This window comes from Ornithodoros turicata, chromosome 1 (assembly GCF_037126465.1).
Source record: "Ornithodoros turicata isolate Travis chromosome 1, ASM3712646v1, whole genome shotgun sequence".
Classification (NCBI taxonomy): Eukaryota; Metazoa; Arthropoda; class Arachnida; order Ixodida; family Argasidae; genus Ornithodoros; species Ornithodoros turicata.
This window is the reverse complement of record NC_088201.1, coordinates 116,685,137-116,700,693: the sequence shown is the minus strand read 5'-3', so window position 1 is coordinate 116,700,693 and position 15,557 is coordinate 116,685,137. Positions and strand designations below refer to the sequence as shown.

The 15,557-nt window shown below is 40.8% G+C and overlaps 1 protein-coding gene across 1 annotated transcript in view; it reads right to left on the bottom strand.

The window, feature by feature from the left end:
- LOC135383963 (uncharacterized) overlaps window positions 1–15,557 on the bottom strand; it is a 298,299-nt gene that overhangs the window by 252,914 nt on the left and 29,828 nt on the right. Inside the window, exon 2 of the mRNA XM_064613239.1 lies at window positions 9,747–9,930. Coding sequence (XP_064469309.1) covers window positions 9,747–9,930 — 184 coding nt within the window. The remainder of the gene's footprint in view (window positions 1–9,746; window positions 9,931–15,557) is intronic.

Here is a 15,557-nt window from a genome sequence, read left to right as displayed (position 1 = left end):
TGAACATTTTCGAGCGCAATAGGGAAGATAAGTTGATTATTCCAACATTACACAATTAATCAATTTCTTATTAAGTCAACAGCATAGACATACGGAAATAATGAGAAACACGATCATCAGCTAATAGAGAACCAAAACCCATCACGTAAACAAGAGGTACACAAAGGATTAATAATTGAAAAAGAATCTATCAAAACGAGAAACACACACGGATGAATAGCGGAGAAACACTTTGAACGCCACATGATGAATAATTTAATAGAGCACAGAGCTAACGCTGAATAGCAGAGAAACACTCTAAACGGCGCATCTGCCAACGTGTAACAACATACAGGAAAATAATTGAAAAATAATCTATCAAAACGAGAAACATGCACGGATGAATAGCAGAGAAACACTCTAAATGGCGCATCTAGCCAACGTGTAAACAACATGCAGGAAAATAATTGGAAAAATAATCTATCAAAACAAGAAACATGCAAGGATGAATAGCAGAGAAACACTCTAAACGGCGCATCTGCCAACGTGTAAACAACAGACACATGCAGGAAGATAATTGAAAAACAATCTATCGAAACGAGAAACATGCACGGAAGAATAGCAGAGAAACACACTAAACAGCGCATCTGCCAACATGTAAACAACACACCGGAAAATAATAGCGAAACAAACTGTCAAACAATAATGAATTGAAATGGAAATAATATATCTTTTGAACTATCATGAAATCAACCTTGCGACCTAACAATATAGAATTTTCATCCTACTCGGGCACTATAAACATTACCTTGACAGAGGTATCCAAACACGCAGCACAGCTATGCTTTACACAGTACAACCAGACTCGAGACCGGCGGGGTCACTCTCTCCCTCTATATAGCCCAAAGCAAAGAATCTGTTGTCAATCTATGGGGTGGGGAAACCCTCTCTCGTTTTCACGTTCTTTCCTCCAAAAAGGAAATATTCTTGGGACCGGTGTACAGAGGCGAAATTGATCGCAAATAGACATTGGAATTATTCGATTCTCAAGAACACAATAAGAATACTATCAACAAACAATAGCACCCAAAAAATCTAGGAATAGACGTCAATATCAATGCAAACTGGTTTTTAGAGAAACATTATCTAAGCAAATGAGAAATATTATCGGCGCAAACAATACCAAACGAGAAATGCCGTATTTAATGTATTTCAGATCAGACAGAACTATTATGCATACATTATTCTCAACTCACAAAATATCAATCGAGTGAACATCTGAAGCAAAGAGAAAAAGTTAAGTTTACTAAGTGATAGAAACAATACTAATTCGAAAACGAGAATCAAATTTAATTACATCGCTTTATGATAACTTTGCAATAGTAATTTCTACACGCAGAACCCGCAACCAAACAACTCATCCGAAATGCAAATTAATGTGAAAGTTTGCTACAGTGAAAATCAACGCACACAGCTCAAAAATACATTCCAATCTAGTAGAATATTTTTTATTAATATCAATCGAGTGATCATCTGAAACAAAGTCAAAAGCAGTAATTAATTTAGGCAAACATTTTCCTAACCACGTGCACAAATACAACACAGAAACACGTCTTTTTCATTCAGGACCCAATAGTGGATTCGAAGTGAGAGGGGGAAACGGCGGGGTCACTCTCTCCCTTTATACAACCCAAAGCGAAGAATCTGTTGTCAGTCTATGGGGTGGGGAAACCCTCTCTCTTTTTCACATTCTTTCCTCCAAAAAGGAAATATTCTTAGGACCGGTGTACACAGGCGAAATTTTTTATTGATCGCAAGTAGACATTGGAATTATTCGATTCTCAAGAACACAATAAGAATTCTATCAACAAACAATAGCACCCAAAAAAATCTAGGAATAGACATCAATATCAGTGCAAACTGGTTTTTAGAGAAACATTATCTAAGCAAATGAGAAATATTGTCGGCGCAAACAATACCAAACGAGAAACGCCGCATTTAATGTATTTCAGATCAGACACAACTATTATGCATTCATTATTCTCAACTCACAAAATATCAATCGAATGAACATCTGAAGCAAAGAGAAAAAGTTAAGTTTACTAAATGATAGAAACAATACTCATTCGAAAACGAGAATCATATTTAATTACATCGTTTTATGATAACTTTGCAATAGTAATTTCTACATGGAGGAGCCACAAACAACTCACCTGAAATGCAAATTATTTTAAACGCTTTCTATAGCGGAAATCAACGCGTACAACTTAAAAATACATTCCCAACTAGTAGAATATTTTTATTAATATCAGTCGAGTGATCATCTGAAGTCAAAAGCAGTAATTAATTGAGGCAAAAGTTTTTTCGTAACCACGCAGCACAAATATACATCACAGAAACATGTCTTTTTCATTCAGGATCCACTAGTGGAAACGAAGTGAGAGAGGGAAGCTGAGTTCCCGTACACTTTCGTTAAGGTTACGCCCGCAGGGAGTAGGGGACAATGGTCTTGGTACACAATGTATAGTTGACAACCATAAACTCGCTCCCGCAAGTCAAGTTAGGGAAGGAGGGGCACTAGCGCTGTCTTGTATGTAGAATCATTGAAAGCACACGCATTTTTCATTACACATCACACCTTTTTTTGTAAATTGACTTTCATAATTCTAACGTCAGGTGGAACATACTAAACCTGATAATAAAATTTTAATAAATAAAATTAGCACCATTATGATTTAATTAAATGTCGAGGTACACTACAAAACAGAACACACAATTGCCATACATTGAAGAGATGGACGGATTTTGTACTCGTTATCATAGGTCATGGGAGGACCTGATAAAAAGTTGCTTCGAAAAGGAGGAGCCGCGAAACGATTCAATTATCGCTGCATCTCAATACGTCCTAGACATGGTCGTATTTGGAGATATGGTGCAAATTATGGAATTGAAGATGCGAGAACTTGTATGCCGAATCTACAATAGTTATAAAAATATTTGTACATCAACATCGGAAGGACCGCTGGGATTGATGGTGGAGTTTTTTAGGTTTGGTAACGAAGAATTGAAATACACTAGACCAAACGTAATTGTAAACATTGCAATGGGCATTGCATTAATCAAGAAAGCAATCAGATCAAATTATCATATACAAGCAGTCTATATCGCACGATTCATTACGAATTTGTTGAAATTACACCTAACAGTTGAAATGGAAAGTACATAAAAAATCTTATCACGTGATATATTCCACCCTAGAACCTCTACACATTTATTTTATTCTATCAGTCAAGGATGTCGAATGAACAGAAGTTCAATATTGTTGTGCAAGGTCTGATGTACCATCACTTATTGAAACTCAACAAACATGTCAACTGCGGTGGACCACCGGACGATTTCCATCTAATACTGTCTTGTACGCCATTCAAGAACGTTCATACAAAGAAAGGAAACATCAATAAGAGATTGTGCAAGTTCGTCGCAACAAAGTGCAAGTTGTTGAAGCAATACAAACATGGCGACAACATATCACCAATTTTATTATCAGGTTTAGAATGTTCCACCTGACGTTAGAATTATGAAAGTCAATTTACAAAAAAAGATGTGATGTGTAACGAAAAAATGTGTGATTTCAATGATTCTACGTACAAGACAGCGCTAGAGCCCCTCCTTCCCTAACTTGACTTGCGGGAGCGAGTTTATTGTTGTCAACTAGAGATTGTGTACCAAGACCATTGTCCCCTACTCCCTGCGGGCGTAACCTTCACAAAAGTGTACGGGAACTCAGCTTCCCTCTCTCACTTCGTTTCCACTAGTGGATCCTGAATGAAAAAGACATGTTTCTGTGATGTATATTTGTGCTGCGTGGTTACGAAAAAATGTTTGCCTAAATTAATTACTGCTTTTGACTTTGTTTCAGATGATCACTTGACTGTTATTAATAAAAATATTCTACTAGTTGGGAATGTATTTTCAAGTTGTGTGCGTTGATTTCCGCTATAGAAAGCGTTTAAAATAATTTGCATTTCAGGTGAGTTGTTTGTGGCTTCTCCATGTAGAAATTACTATTGCAAAGTTATCATAAAACGATGTAATTAAATTTGATTCTCGTTTTCGAATGAGTATTGTTTCTATCACTTAGTAAACTTAACTTTTTCTCTTTGCTTCAGATGTTCATTCGATTGATATTTTGTGAGTTGAGAATAATGGATGCATAATAGTTGTGTCTGATCTGAAATATATTAAATGCGGCGTTTCTCCTTTGGTATTGTTTGCGCCGATAATATTTCTCATTTGCTTAGATAATGTTTCTCTAAAAACCAGTTTGCATTGATATTGACGTTTATTCCTAGATTTTTTCGGGTGCTATTGTTTGTTGATAGAATTCTTATTGTGTTCTTGAGAATCGAATAATTCCAATGTCTATTTGCGATCAATAAAAAATTTCGCCTGTGTACACCGGCCCTAAGAATATTTCCTTTTTGGAGGAAAGAATGTGAAAAAGAGAGAGGGTTTCCCCATCCCATAGATTGACAACAGATTCTTTGCTTTGGGCTGTATAGAGGGAGAGAGTGACCCCGCCGGTCTCGAGTCTGGTTGTACTGCGTAAAGCATAGGTGTGCTGCGTGTTTGGATACCTCTGTCAAGGTAATGTTTATAGTGCCTGAGTAGGATGAAAATTCTATACTGTTAGGTCGCAAGGTTGATTTTATGATAGTTCAAAAGATATATTATTTCCATTTCAATTTATTAATGTTTGATAGTTTGTTTCGCTATTATTTTCCTGTGTGTTGTTTACATGTTGGCAGATGCGCCGTTTAGAGTGTTTCTCTGCTATTCATCCGTGCATGTTTCTCGTTTTGATAGATTCTTTTTTCAATTATTTTCCTGCATGTTGTTTACACGTTAGCTAGATGCGCCGTCTAGAGTGTTTCTCTGCTATTCAGCGTTAGCTCTGTGCTGTATTAAATTATTCATCATGTGGCGTTCAAAATGTTTCTCCGCTATTCATCCGTGCGTGTTTCTCATTTTGATAGATTCTTTTTCAATTATTAATCCTTTGTGTACCTCTTGTTTACGTGATGGGTTTTCGCTGATGGGGTTTGGGTTTTGGGTTTGGTGATTAGCTGATGATCGTGTTTCTCATTATTTCCGTATGTCTATGCTGTTTACTTAATAAGAAATTGATTAATTGTGTAATGTTGGAATAATCAACCTATCTTCCCTATTGTGCTCGAAAATGTTCATAATTGTCAGGTGCACGCCTCCTGTCTTCAACAAATCAGGGCAGATATTATTGGAGCTGGTTGTTGGCTAGGAGCGTGCTGTGTGGTGAAGTTCATTTTTTAATGTATTTTCTGTGTTGAATTCATAAAACAAAGTAAGGTTTGTAGTGTCTCTTAGAATGAAAATTGTATGGGGTTCGACTAGATTAAGTCACGGGGATGATTTTATGATAGTTAAAATGATTTTGATTAAGAATATCTTCTTTGTAGTATTATAGATTTTATTTCCTCTTGTGTTCGTGTCCCATGGTCTTCCAGGTTCTCTGCTGTCCACATACATCTATCGGCACTTGTAATTAAAGCTCCACTATGGTGGTCACGTATAATAATGTTAGACTTTTTATAATAATAAAACTTTAAATTTTGATTGTAATCGTATTGATTAAAAATATATTCTTTGATTAAATGTATAATAATGGAATATTAGCTGTTGCGCATGAAGTTACGTAGATCTGACAGAACTTTGTAATTAAAACTCCGCGAGGATGCTCATGTTAGACTTTTTATAATAAAACTTTTAATTTTGATCCTAATCGTATTGATTAAAAAATATATTCTTTGATTAAAATGTGCTACTCCTTCTGCTTAATTGAAAACTTGCGTGATTATCACTAATAAAAAATCGTGATACCCTTCAGTGCTATTGCATCAGATTTTTGGGTAAGTTTTTCTTCATCAGACGGAGTCATAACATAATTCCTGACACTAATGACTTTAATAAATATATTTTCACTTGCACTTTTGTGTAGGTCTATCCTTTGCATGTAAACCGCCCACCACACATCTATTGTAGCCAGGAAAAAATGCGATTGAAATCGGCACAGATTAAAAAATGATGAAAGAAGTCGGCCCAGGCGGAGAAATGTGAGCGGGTAAGCGCGCACGCAGCCCTCCGGCCACGCTCCGCCCGCCGGTAAGAGCCTCCACCCGAGCGCCGCCTGCAGCGCGCGGGGAAAAATACGCGACGGTGTCCCAGACGCTGTGGGGTTCGAACCAGGCACCCATAGAACTAACTCGCCACCGGTCTCCCCCGGCATGCCCATATACTACTTACACCTTGCAAGTAATCTAAAAAAGTATATATACAGGGTGTCCCACCGAAAAAGGGCCAGGGGCTAAAAAAAAGAGGAGTGCTGGGCACAAATGGAACCAATTGTACGTGCTTAGCAGTTGTGTGGTCTATCCAAAAATATTTTTTTCATCGCCCCTTGTTAATTAATTAGCGATAATAAATTTTTCAATTATAAAAGCTACGAAGTTGCTCCAATGAGAACATCTGATCTCTTCGGTCGCCTGATACCAAAGCCGTATTCAGAACAAAAATCCGTTCGAGAGATCGTTCACAAAAAATTCGTGAAGGAACACCATTTTTTTCTTTATTTTGTTCATTGCGCATCCTCGAAGACGCGTATTTCCTTCATTCCCAATGTGAGAGAGTGAAAGAGCACAGTGCCGCTTCATGCCTCGAAGATGAGTTTTAACTTGCGGAAACAAAACAAAAAGAAATGTATGGGGTGACTCTATCGCAACTGCCCGTATCTTGGGTTGCTATTTCTGTTTTCTTTTAATCTTTTTCCAGGACGCAAGAGGCGATAGTGTGCTCTTTCGTCGTCTCGTTTTGGGGGTGAAGGAAAGACGCGCCTCTAGAGATGCGCAACGAACAAAATAAAGAAAAAAATGGTGTTCCTTCACGAATTTTTTGTGAACGATCTATCGACCGGATTTTTGTTCTGAAAACGGCTTTGGTATCAGGCGACCGAAGAGATCAGATGTTCTCATTGAGACAACTTCGTAGCTTTTATAATTGAAAAGTTAGAAAATTAATTACCGTTAATTAATTAACAAGGGGTGATGAAAAAATATTTTTGGATAGACAACACAACTACTAAACACGTACAATTGGTTCCATTTGTGTCCAGCACTCCGTCTTTTTTTTTTTGCCCCCGGCCCTTTTTCCTGGCCTGTATATGAGTTTAACGGGCGTGTGACGTTCAGAAATGACTGGTGGTCGCGAGTAGTGGCTCCGTGTTCTGAGAGGTTTTTCCAAATGACTATGGCGGCGAAAAGAATGACTTCAATAATGCGTTTGTGTTACAGTGAAGACGCGTGATTTTATTAGTATGGTCTAGACAGGGGAGTATGGAATCGGCACGAACGATTGGTGAGAAACATCTGTGAGAATATAAAATCGATGAAAGAGGGGATAACTTTGAAATGGTACGGCGATGTGCTAAGGTCGAGAGGTTATTGCTGTAATTGTTGAATATGAACCGTGCTGCCCTGTTTTGGATGCGTTCAAGATTATCAATGAGGGTCGTTTAAGCATGATACCATATTATGGAGGCGTATACGAGTTTTGGGCGACTGAGAGTGAGATATGTTAATGTTTTAAGTCAGGAGGTGTCCACTTCAATGTACGACGGACAAAGCCAAGTGAACGATTAGCGTTAGAGATTATGTGCTCAGTGTGTGTATTCCATGTCATGTTTGCTGAGAGATGAATGCGAAGAATCTGCTCGTGGCAGACTGCCGTTATCGATTGTGTAAGAAAATGGGGGAGGGTGCAGAGTTGTTGTCGAGAGCAGGAGACAACGTTTTTTTATGTTCAAGGACATTTGCCATAATATGCACCATTCCTGTGTGAGTGTTATGTCATTTTGTAATGTTGAGTGGTCCACAGGGGAAGTGATTTTACGATAAATGATGCAATCGTCTACGAAGAGTCGGACGGTTGACGTTAGGCCACTAGGTAAGTCATTCACATAGATGAGGAACAGTAGAGGTTCGAGGACACAGCCCTGCGGTATGCCAGATGTGACTGGGATTTCGGGAGTAATAATATATATATTTCTCAGTAATAATCCATCCTCAGGACCCAACACACCCGCCCGGAAAGGAGGTCATTCAAGCCAAGAAACAACGTCAGCCATAAATCTCTAAACGTTTCCCCAAGCGATCCCAGTATAGTTAAAGGATATGATGGGAAGTCTTCGACGACACGCGCGGGTGTGTGTATTGCGCTAGTTGAGGGCGGTGGGGAAATGATTCGCTGGAATTCAGCGGCTGTTGCGATCGCCCGTCCTGTCAAACCGCCGTTTTCGTAGCTTTTGCCTCAGATATATCAACTCGCCCTACTATTGTTATTAGCGTTCATGACAAGCACGCGAAGGAGAAGTGTCTGCTGCTCAGCCTTGGGCCCAATACGTGCTGCAAGAACGCCAGGTGTCCATGAATCAAATACTACAGGGCTGGTCAAAGGCTTACTGGACACGCTACGGCGCTTTCCTTCCTCAGAGTTATAGCAGCGATTGGTACCTTACGGACTTATACACAGGTGACCAGATTACCCACAGTCATGTCTTAAAGTCCGTACGGTCCCATTCGCTGCTAGTGCATCACTCCTAGGGTGGAATGCGCCGGATGATGTTCAGTAAACTTTTGTCTAGCACTGAACATCTGAGTCAGAATCCACCCCCATCATCGATTCACCGGGATTTCCTCCCGCACACTGCTGTTTTTTATGTCGAACGATGTCGATCAATGGTCAACATTGCTGCAGCGGTTCGAAAACTATGTCTTGGCATCTACAATGGCCAGACTAGCTGACAGTACGCACTCTGGGACCACGAGTTCGAAGCATTCCCTTCCCTTATTCCGAAGAGTTATACGAGTTTAAATCATTCCCGTTCGAAGAACTTCCCTTAATTCTGAAGAAGCGCTTTACACTTCGTTCGATGCTGTCATTCAGATTTTCAATACGTTATTCGTGCATCCTCCCAATGACTGACTGCGAAGAGTTGTATTTCTACAAACACACACAGCTAGCCAAATATTGTGTAGGCGATAGCGGGTAGCTGTCCGGCGGCGGGCTAGGAGTAGGTGATTGTCCAATGACGCGCCAGGGTCGATGAGAACAAAAAAGAAAATATCTCTTTGCGGCAGGTGCGGAATTCTCAGTGGCCGTATCTACTCACTTTCTGCACAACGTACAGATAAAGATCAAAGGAAGGAAAAATGCGAAAAATAGTCACACCATTTTGTGTTGTCTTACGCATTAGAATAATCCTTATGATTTCGTACACGTTTTAATGCTACTTGATGCCTGCTTTGGGCCATGCATATCATGATGAGTCGAGTCAGCAGGGAACTCGTGTGCATCCGCCATCCACTTTCTAGCGAAGCTGCTATAGATACGAAACAGTACTTGTGCACTTGGACGTTTGCTAGCCAGCTGCAATTGCTAAACAGCTACATCAACAGTAACCGAACTACACTTCAACTGCATGTAGTCGAACTGCTCGTCACCTCCAAACGAGCAAACATGTTGACGTCGGACACGTGCTTATGTCGCATACATCAGCTCTGAAATTTATTTATTTTATTTGTGGGCTTATGTGAGGTTATCGTCGCCGACTAATTGAATCGATCTCCATCCGAGGACGATAAACTACGTAGCCTCGCAGGGGACACACAGGTACTTACAGGCGTCACGAGGATTTGAAAGAGCGAAGCGAAAGAAAAACGCGATGATATTGTTCCAGCCAGTCAAGAGAGAACCATGAGGTTTCTCAGCGGAAACATTTCCTCCGTGCCTGTTCCAGGGAGTCGAACTGTTGCTCAAATCTGCAGGGTCATCGGGTCCACTCCCGCCTTGAGGAGAGTCCATCTGCAACATTTTTACACGACGGTTAATGAGTTGAGAGCAGCGCATGCGCAATAACCGAACTTTTATCTACTATTTACTCGTTGTTTGGATAAATCGTGCAAGTTATAAGAGCATCCTGCTGAAAAAGAGGGGCAAATAACTAATTGTACTTGCATAAATGTAACGACACCTCCGACTGCTCGCTTCAGCTTTGACAGTTGGATAGATATCAACGAAGAACGTAATATTTTTCAAAGCAAATATATGTTTTATTGCGTGTTAGCGCCGCGAAGCAACTGTGGCTATGAGCGGCGTACAGACGTGGACAGGCGGAGACAGCAGGAATGAGTGGGGGATAGGGGGATTAGTATGCGTCCTGGGCCGACTTCAAGGGGAACTGTGCCGACATTCGTCTGGAAAGTCTTCGGAAAACCCAAGGAAAACCTCAGACAGCACAGCCGGTGGTAGGATTCGAACCCATCACCTCCCAGTCTACAGCACAACCTTGGTTACCACCAACGAGCGGACGCCTTAGCCCATTCGGCCATGCCGCTGGTAAAGCAAATATCAAGTAGACGAATATCTTGTGGCCTGGCTAAAAAGTATAAGCGCCTGTGCCTTAGGTATATTGGGGGCCTGCATTGAAATTAGCATACCAGTGATGCCTTTATACAAAGCGGACACAAGGAAGACGAACGGTTTATGGTTCAGCTACGGTTCACCGTTTTATGTAACTATCTCATGACTAAGTACCTGAAATTCATTAATTAACTTTTTAATTAGAGAAGTTCGGACTAAAGCGAGATAGCGGGTTGAGATACTATCCTCGTCGAACGCAGTTGCTCGTTAAAAAAAAATATATGTTAGAATATCCAACACGGATTTTGATCTGAAAATGATCCGAAACAGAAAAAAGTGGACCTGAGGAGCGCGTCACTCTCGCCTGTGGATGCCTATCTAGACCGGAACGCGATTTATCTGGCCACTCAAGCGGCAGCTGACTTCAATCATCTCCATTGCTCCAAAGCCCTCTCTCCTTAAATGAGCGCTGTACGTCCCGCGCTCCCGGTCGCCTGTTTCTTGTTTTGGCTCATTTGCATATCAACGTTCCGGTATGTATATTCTAAACGCGCGTGCTTGTTTTAGGACCTGTGAAACGTGAAATAGCTTGCAACTAGGATAGTCTCTCAATCTGCCATCTCGCGTTTGCCCAAGTTCCCCAATTAGAAACTTTAATTAATGAAATTTAGGTAATTATTCATGTTGTATTTACACACTTTCTCCGAGAGGATGTCCGCATGGCCATAGAACACAAGTGCAAAAACACCATCTATGCTGCTCTCGTAGCTTTTTTTTATAAATCTTCTGTATATGCAAAAAATAAACACCCCGTATATTTGTAGCCGTAGAATATCGGCTTGATTGGTTGACAAACAGGGATGGGGGTCCATAAGAGTACATGTGGGAGACGTGACGTGGTAGCCTCCGGTTTACGAGCTGGTTCCCGTACGCGCATACCCGAAGCGCGCTTTAACAAGAGAGAGAGCGAAAATACAGGCCTGGCAGTTCAGTACTACGGGGTGCAGTAGACAGTGCTAGCGACACAGTTTGACACAACAGTAACCACCAGCCACATTTTATATGCTTTCCCGGAGGTCTTTGTGCAAGCCATTTGTAAGTACTTCACAAAGCCGATTATCGCTGACAAACAGCGCATGTATAATCAAGGTATAGATAGTAGTCATAATCTTCGCAAAACTATGTCAACTACAGCACCTGGACTTCAATTCAATTCAATTTTATTGTAGCAGATAATATAACTACAGGGTGTTTTTGTATTTGTTATTGATTTTGTTTTATAAATGAACTAGGGGACCAAAATAGATGCCGTTTTAACAGGTAGGTTATACGGCGAGGCAAACATCCTGTAGAAAAGTGTATACACCTACTGGGTGACTAATTAGCCAAAATTAATTAATTTACTTAATAACTAGATGTTTTCTGGGAAATGCGGGTAGCAGAATTGGAGCCAGTTATTATTCAAATCCATTGTCCTTATTAAACACCCTGAAAAGCGAACGTACTTCGAGATATAAATTGTCAAATTTCGCTATGCATATGAGCCGAAACCAGAACTACGCACCACACGAGCGTAGAAAGAGCGAGATGCAATCCATGTGAGACGTCCACGTGCTTTGGAGCGATTGAGCTGATTTGACTGCAGGGGCTAACCTGTTGTGTCGCAACAGATATATCGCTCTGCGACTGAGATAAGGCGACGGTCCGCCGTCTCCGCGCTCGAAAAACGTGTAGTTCTGGTTTACTGGGAGTTTAATGCGGATGGTGGATTTGAATAACGACTGGCTCCAATGCTGCTACTTTGCATTTCCCAGAAATTAGTTTCCCATTTCCCATTTACTAATAAGTTAATTAATTAGTACTAGCTAATCAGTCATTAAGTAGCCGCACACCCTGTCCTACAGAATGTTCGCCTGGTCATATAACTCAGCTGCTAAAACGGCGTGTGTTTTCCTCCGCTAGTTTCTTTTTAAATAAATATTCTGAAACGAATAAAAAGCACCCTATATTTCGTTCAGCGGGAACCGCGAGGCAAACCTGCGAAGCGATTCCGTAGACTTCCACAAAGGTGGAAATTAAATAGGAGCAGATAACAAGTTATTGACTGGAAAAATAAACGTCAAACAAGCATAAGTACATATTACCCATGAAGAAGACCGAGAGACACGGACACAGAAGACGACACACGTAGGTTCTCAGACACAGCAATAAAATTTATTAGTTCATCTCAACTTAAAAGCTAAAAATCTTCGAAGGGGTGCGAGAGGGATAAAAGACGCATTGCTAACTACGTTTCCCCTGGTGGCAATCTCCAAGGATTCCCGAAACAACCTTCGGTGTGCGTAGGGTTCCCACGCAAGCACTGTAGTGTCCTTGAAGCAAGGCTGGCAACCTCTACTATCCCGTAAATGATCTACCAGTTCCGAAGACCCGGCCATTCTTTCAACATTTGCTGCATGTTCCCTAATCCGGTCATTGAGGCACCGGCGCGTCTGGCCAACGTACACAAAGCCGCACTCAAGGGGAATAGAATACACAACGTTCTGCTTGCAAGGAACAAAAGGCTTCCTGTGCCTCACGCCACAAGATTCAGATTTAGAGCTGAAGGGGGTCAAACGACTTAATTTAAAGGTATTGGAAAAAACTACTTTGATATTATAATATTTAGCGACAGCAAGAATGTTGTGAGCAACTGCATGAAAATAGGGAATAACAACTACATTACGAGAGTTTCCATCATTCCATGGTCTACACTGTGAACTTTCAAGCAATTTCATGGCCCTCTTCGCAATCAATTGGTTGTCATACCCGGCCTGCGTGAGTCTTTCACATTGCTTCCGTAAACTACTCCAAACAAAATGAAAACAGCTTTTCTTCGTTGCAGCATTCAAGAGGGATGTACAAACACCGAACTTAACAAGTTTAGAATGTGCGCTTGAGTAGGGCAGGACCGGCTTGCAGTTTTCTTTTCCATATGGCCAACAAAAACCCGGGTTACAATGAAATGTGAGGTCCAGGAACCTCAGCATCCCATGAGAGGGTTGCTTTACACAAAACTTTAACACGGGTGCTACTGTACTAACGGCCTGTAAGGTAGAATCCACACATATAGAACCAGCATCAGAGATAACAATGATATCATCAACAAACCGACGAATCAAAACACGCTTTTGACTCCCATAACTCGTAAGCTTGTCCAGCTCAATGTCCAAGGTATTTAGATAAATTTCTGATAAGACAGGAGCGACCGCGGATCCAATGCATACACCATTTTTCTGAACGAACAAACAGAAACGTCAACAGAGATAACCGTAGATTTCAAATAACACTCTAGAATACTGAGAAAAACATCACAGGAAAGACCAACTTCAGACTGAAAAACAACCAACTGATCTTCAATAAAATGTTTGACAGTCCTGAGTACAACCTTTACGTTCAGCGAGTAATACAAATCTTTTATATCAAGGGAAAACATAGTTACCAGAGCACCGTGGAAGGGCTCTAAGCTCTCGATCAGTTCCTCAGAATTCCGTAGCGAGAGAGAACCAGGAAGCTGTAGAACTTTTAGACAGCGTTGGAGAAATTTTGCAACGAGTTTCTGCCAAGTACCAATTTCACTCACAACGACACGAAGAGGCATCTGCGGTTTGTGGTCTTTTAAAAGGAACTTGACCGATAGCTCAGAGCACTTGCATTTTACAACAAGTTTGGACATTTGGTGGTTCGCCTTGGCGAAAATGCTTACAATAGAGGACTTGTACTTTTGTAACGAACCACGAAACGGAGTGAAAAGATCACCAATAGGCAGAATTGACCTTGTTCAAGTATATTGCACTGGGCAAAACAGCAAATTTACCAGACTTATCACATTGAAGCAACATGGCGTCAATGGAAAAAAAATCATCCTTAACACTCCTGATCTGTTTCAAATGAGGTGATGGGCCGTTAGTATAAGCGGAAGCGGGAATGCGGGAGAGACAGCGTTCAGTAAACACCAATCTGTCAGTGCTATCAGTAATTTTGGTGGAAACATGACTTATGAGCGCTGCAACATCAAACTTTGTAGGTTTCACAGGCAGGGAGCATTTCGGGGGCTGGGACAGAACCTCAAGTGAATTCTGAGAAATGCTTACATCAAAAGGGTTGACCAGTTCAGAAGAAGCACTGCCAGCTTTGCACGTGGGAGCCACCACGTGGGAGCCACCACCCAAAAATGGGAGAAGGAACAAGAGCATGATGTGGAACATATCACCACTGCAATCTGGGTGCCAAACCTCGTATGAAGAAATCAGAGATGTTCAACTGCATGAATCCAAAAATAATCACTTTCACGATCTACCAGAAAAACAAGACAAGGATAACAAACCATAATTAGTGTGAGGGCGACGCAAGTTGTATTATTTCTCAGCAGAGAGAACTTGAGTTTTAACCGTAGATCATAAACAAAGCGTGAATAATCTTGTAAAGCAGTAACAAACATAGATAATTACGATGATTATAAATGGATCATATACGGAGAACAGAAAACCCAAAGGTAAGAGAGTCAGCAGGTCACAAACGTAACATAACCCGCAATGCACGGTTTTGTAAAACATATATAAGACATGACTGTGGAACACAGAATAGAATAAGTAACCGTCTTAACGGGAGAAGGAACGTAAGTAGAGTCAACGCAAAGATTTCCGTTTTGAGGATGTTCTTTTGGCAATCTACATGAATATTCCACGATAAATAATGATCATTAAATGCGCCATGGAACAGGGAATTCCCTTCCCTGCGGTAAAATTTCGTTATTATTATACTACACGGCCCTTTATATGCACGGCTTATATGCAAAACATTTATATACGGCATATATGCAAGGCGCTCTTCAAATGCGCTCCTCATGCCCGCTACTTCGGTTTCGGGTCATTTTCATATCCGAGTTCATGACATTTCATGCGCAGCTAATTGGCGTTATTGCTTAGGGTGAAAGATCATGTAATGGAATTGATCCAGGTTTTGTTTTCGCTTGTTTCCCGGGAGTTCCTACAACTGTGTATACTTACACTGTTATCCAAAAACGTACA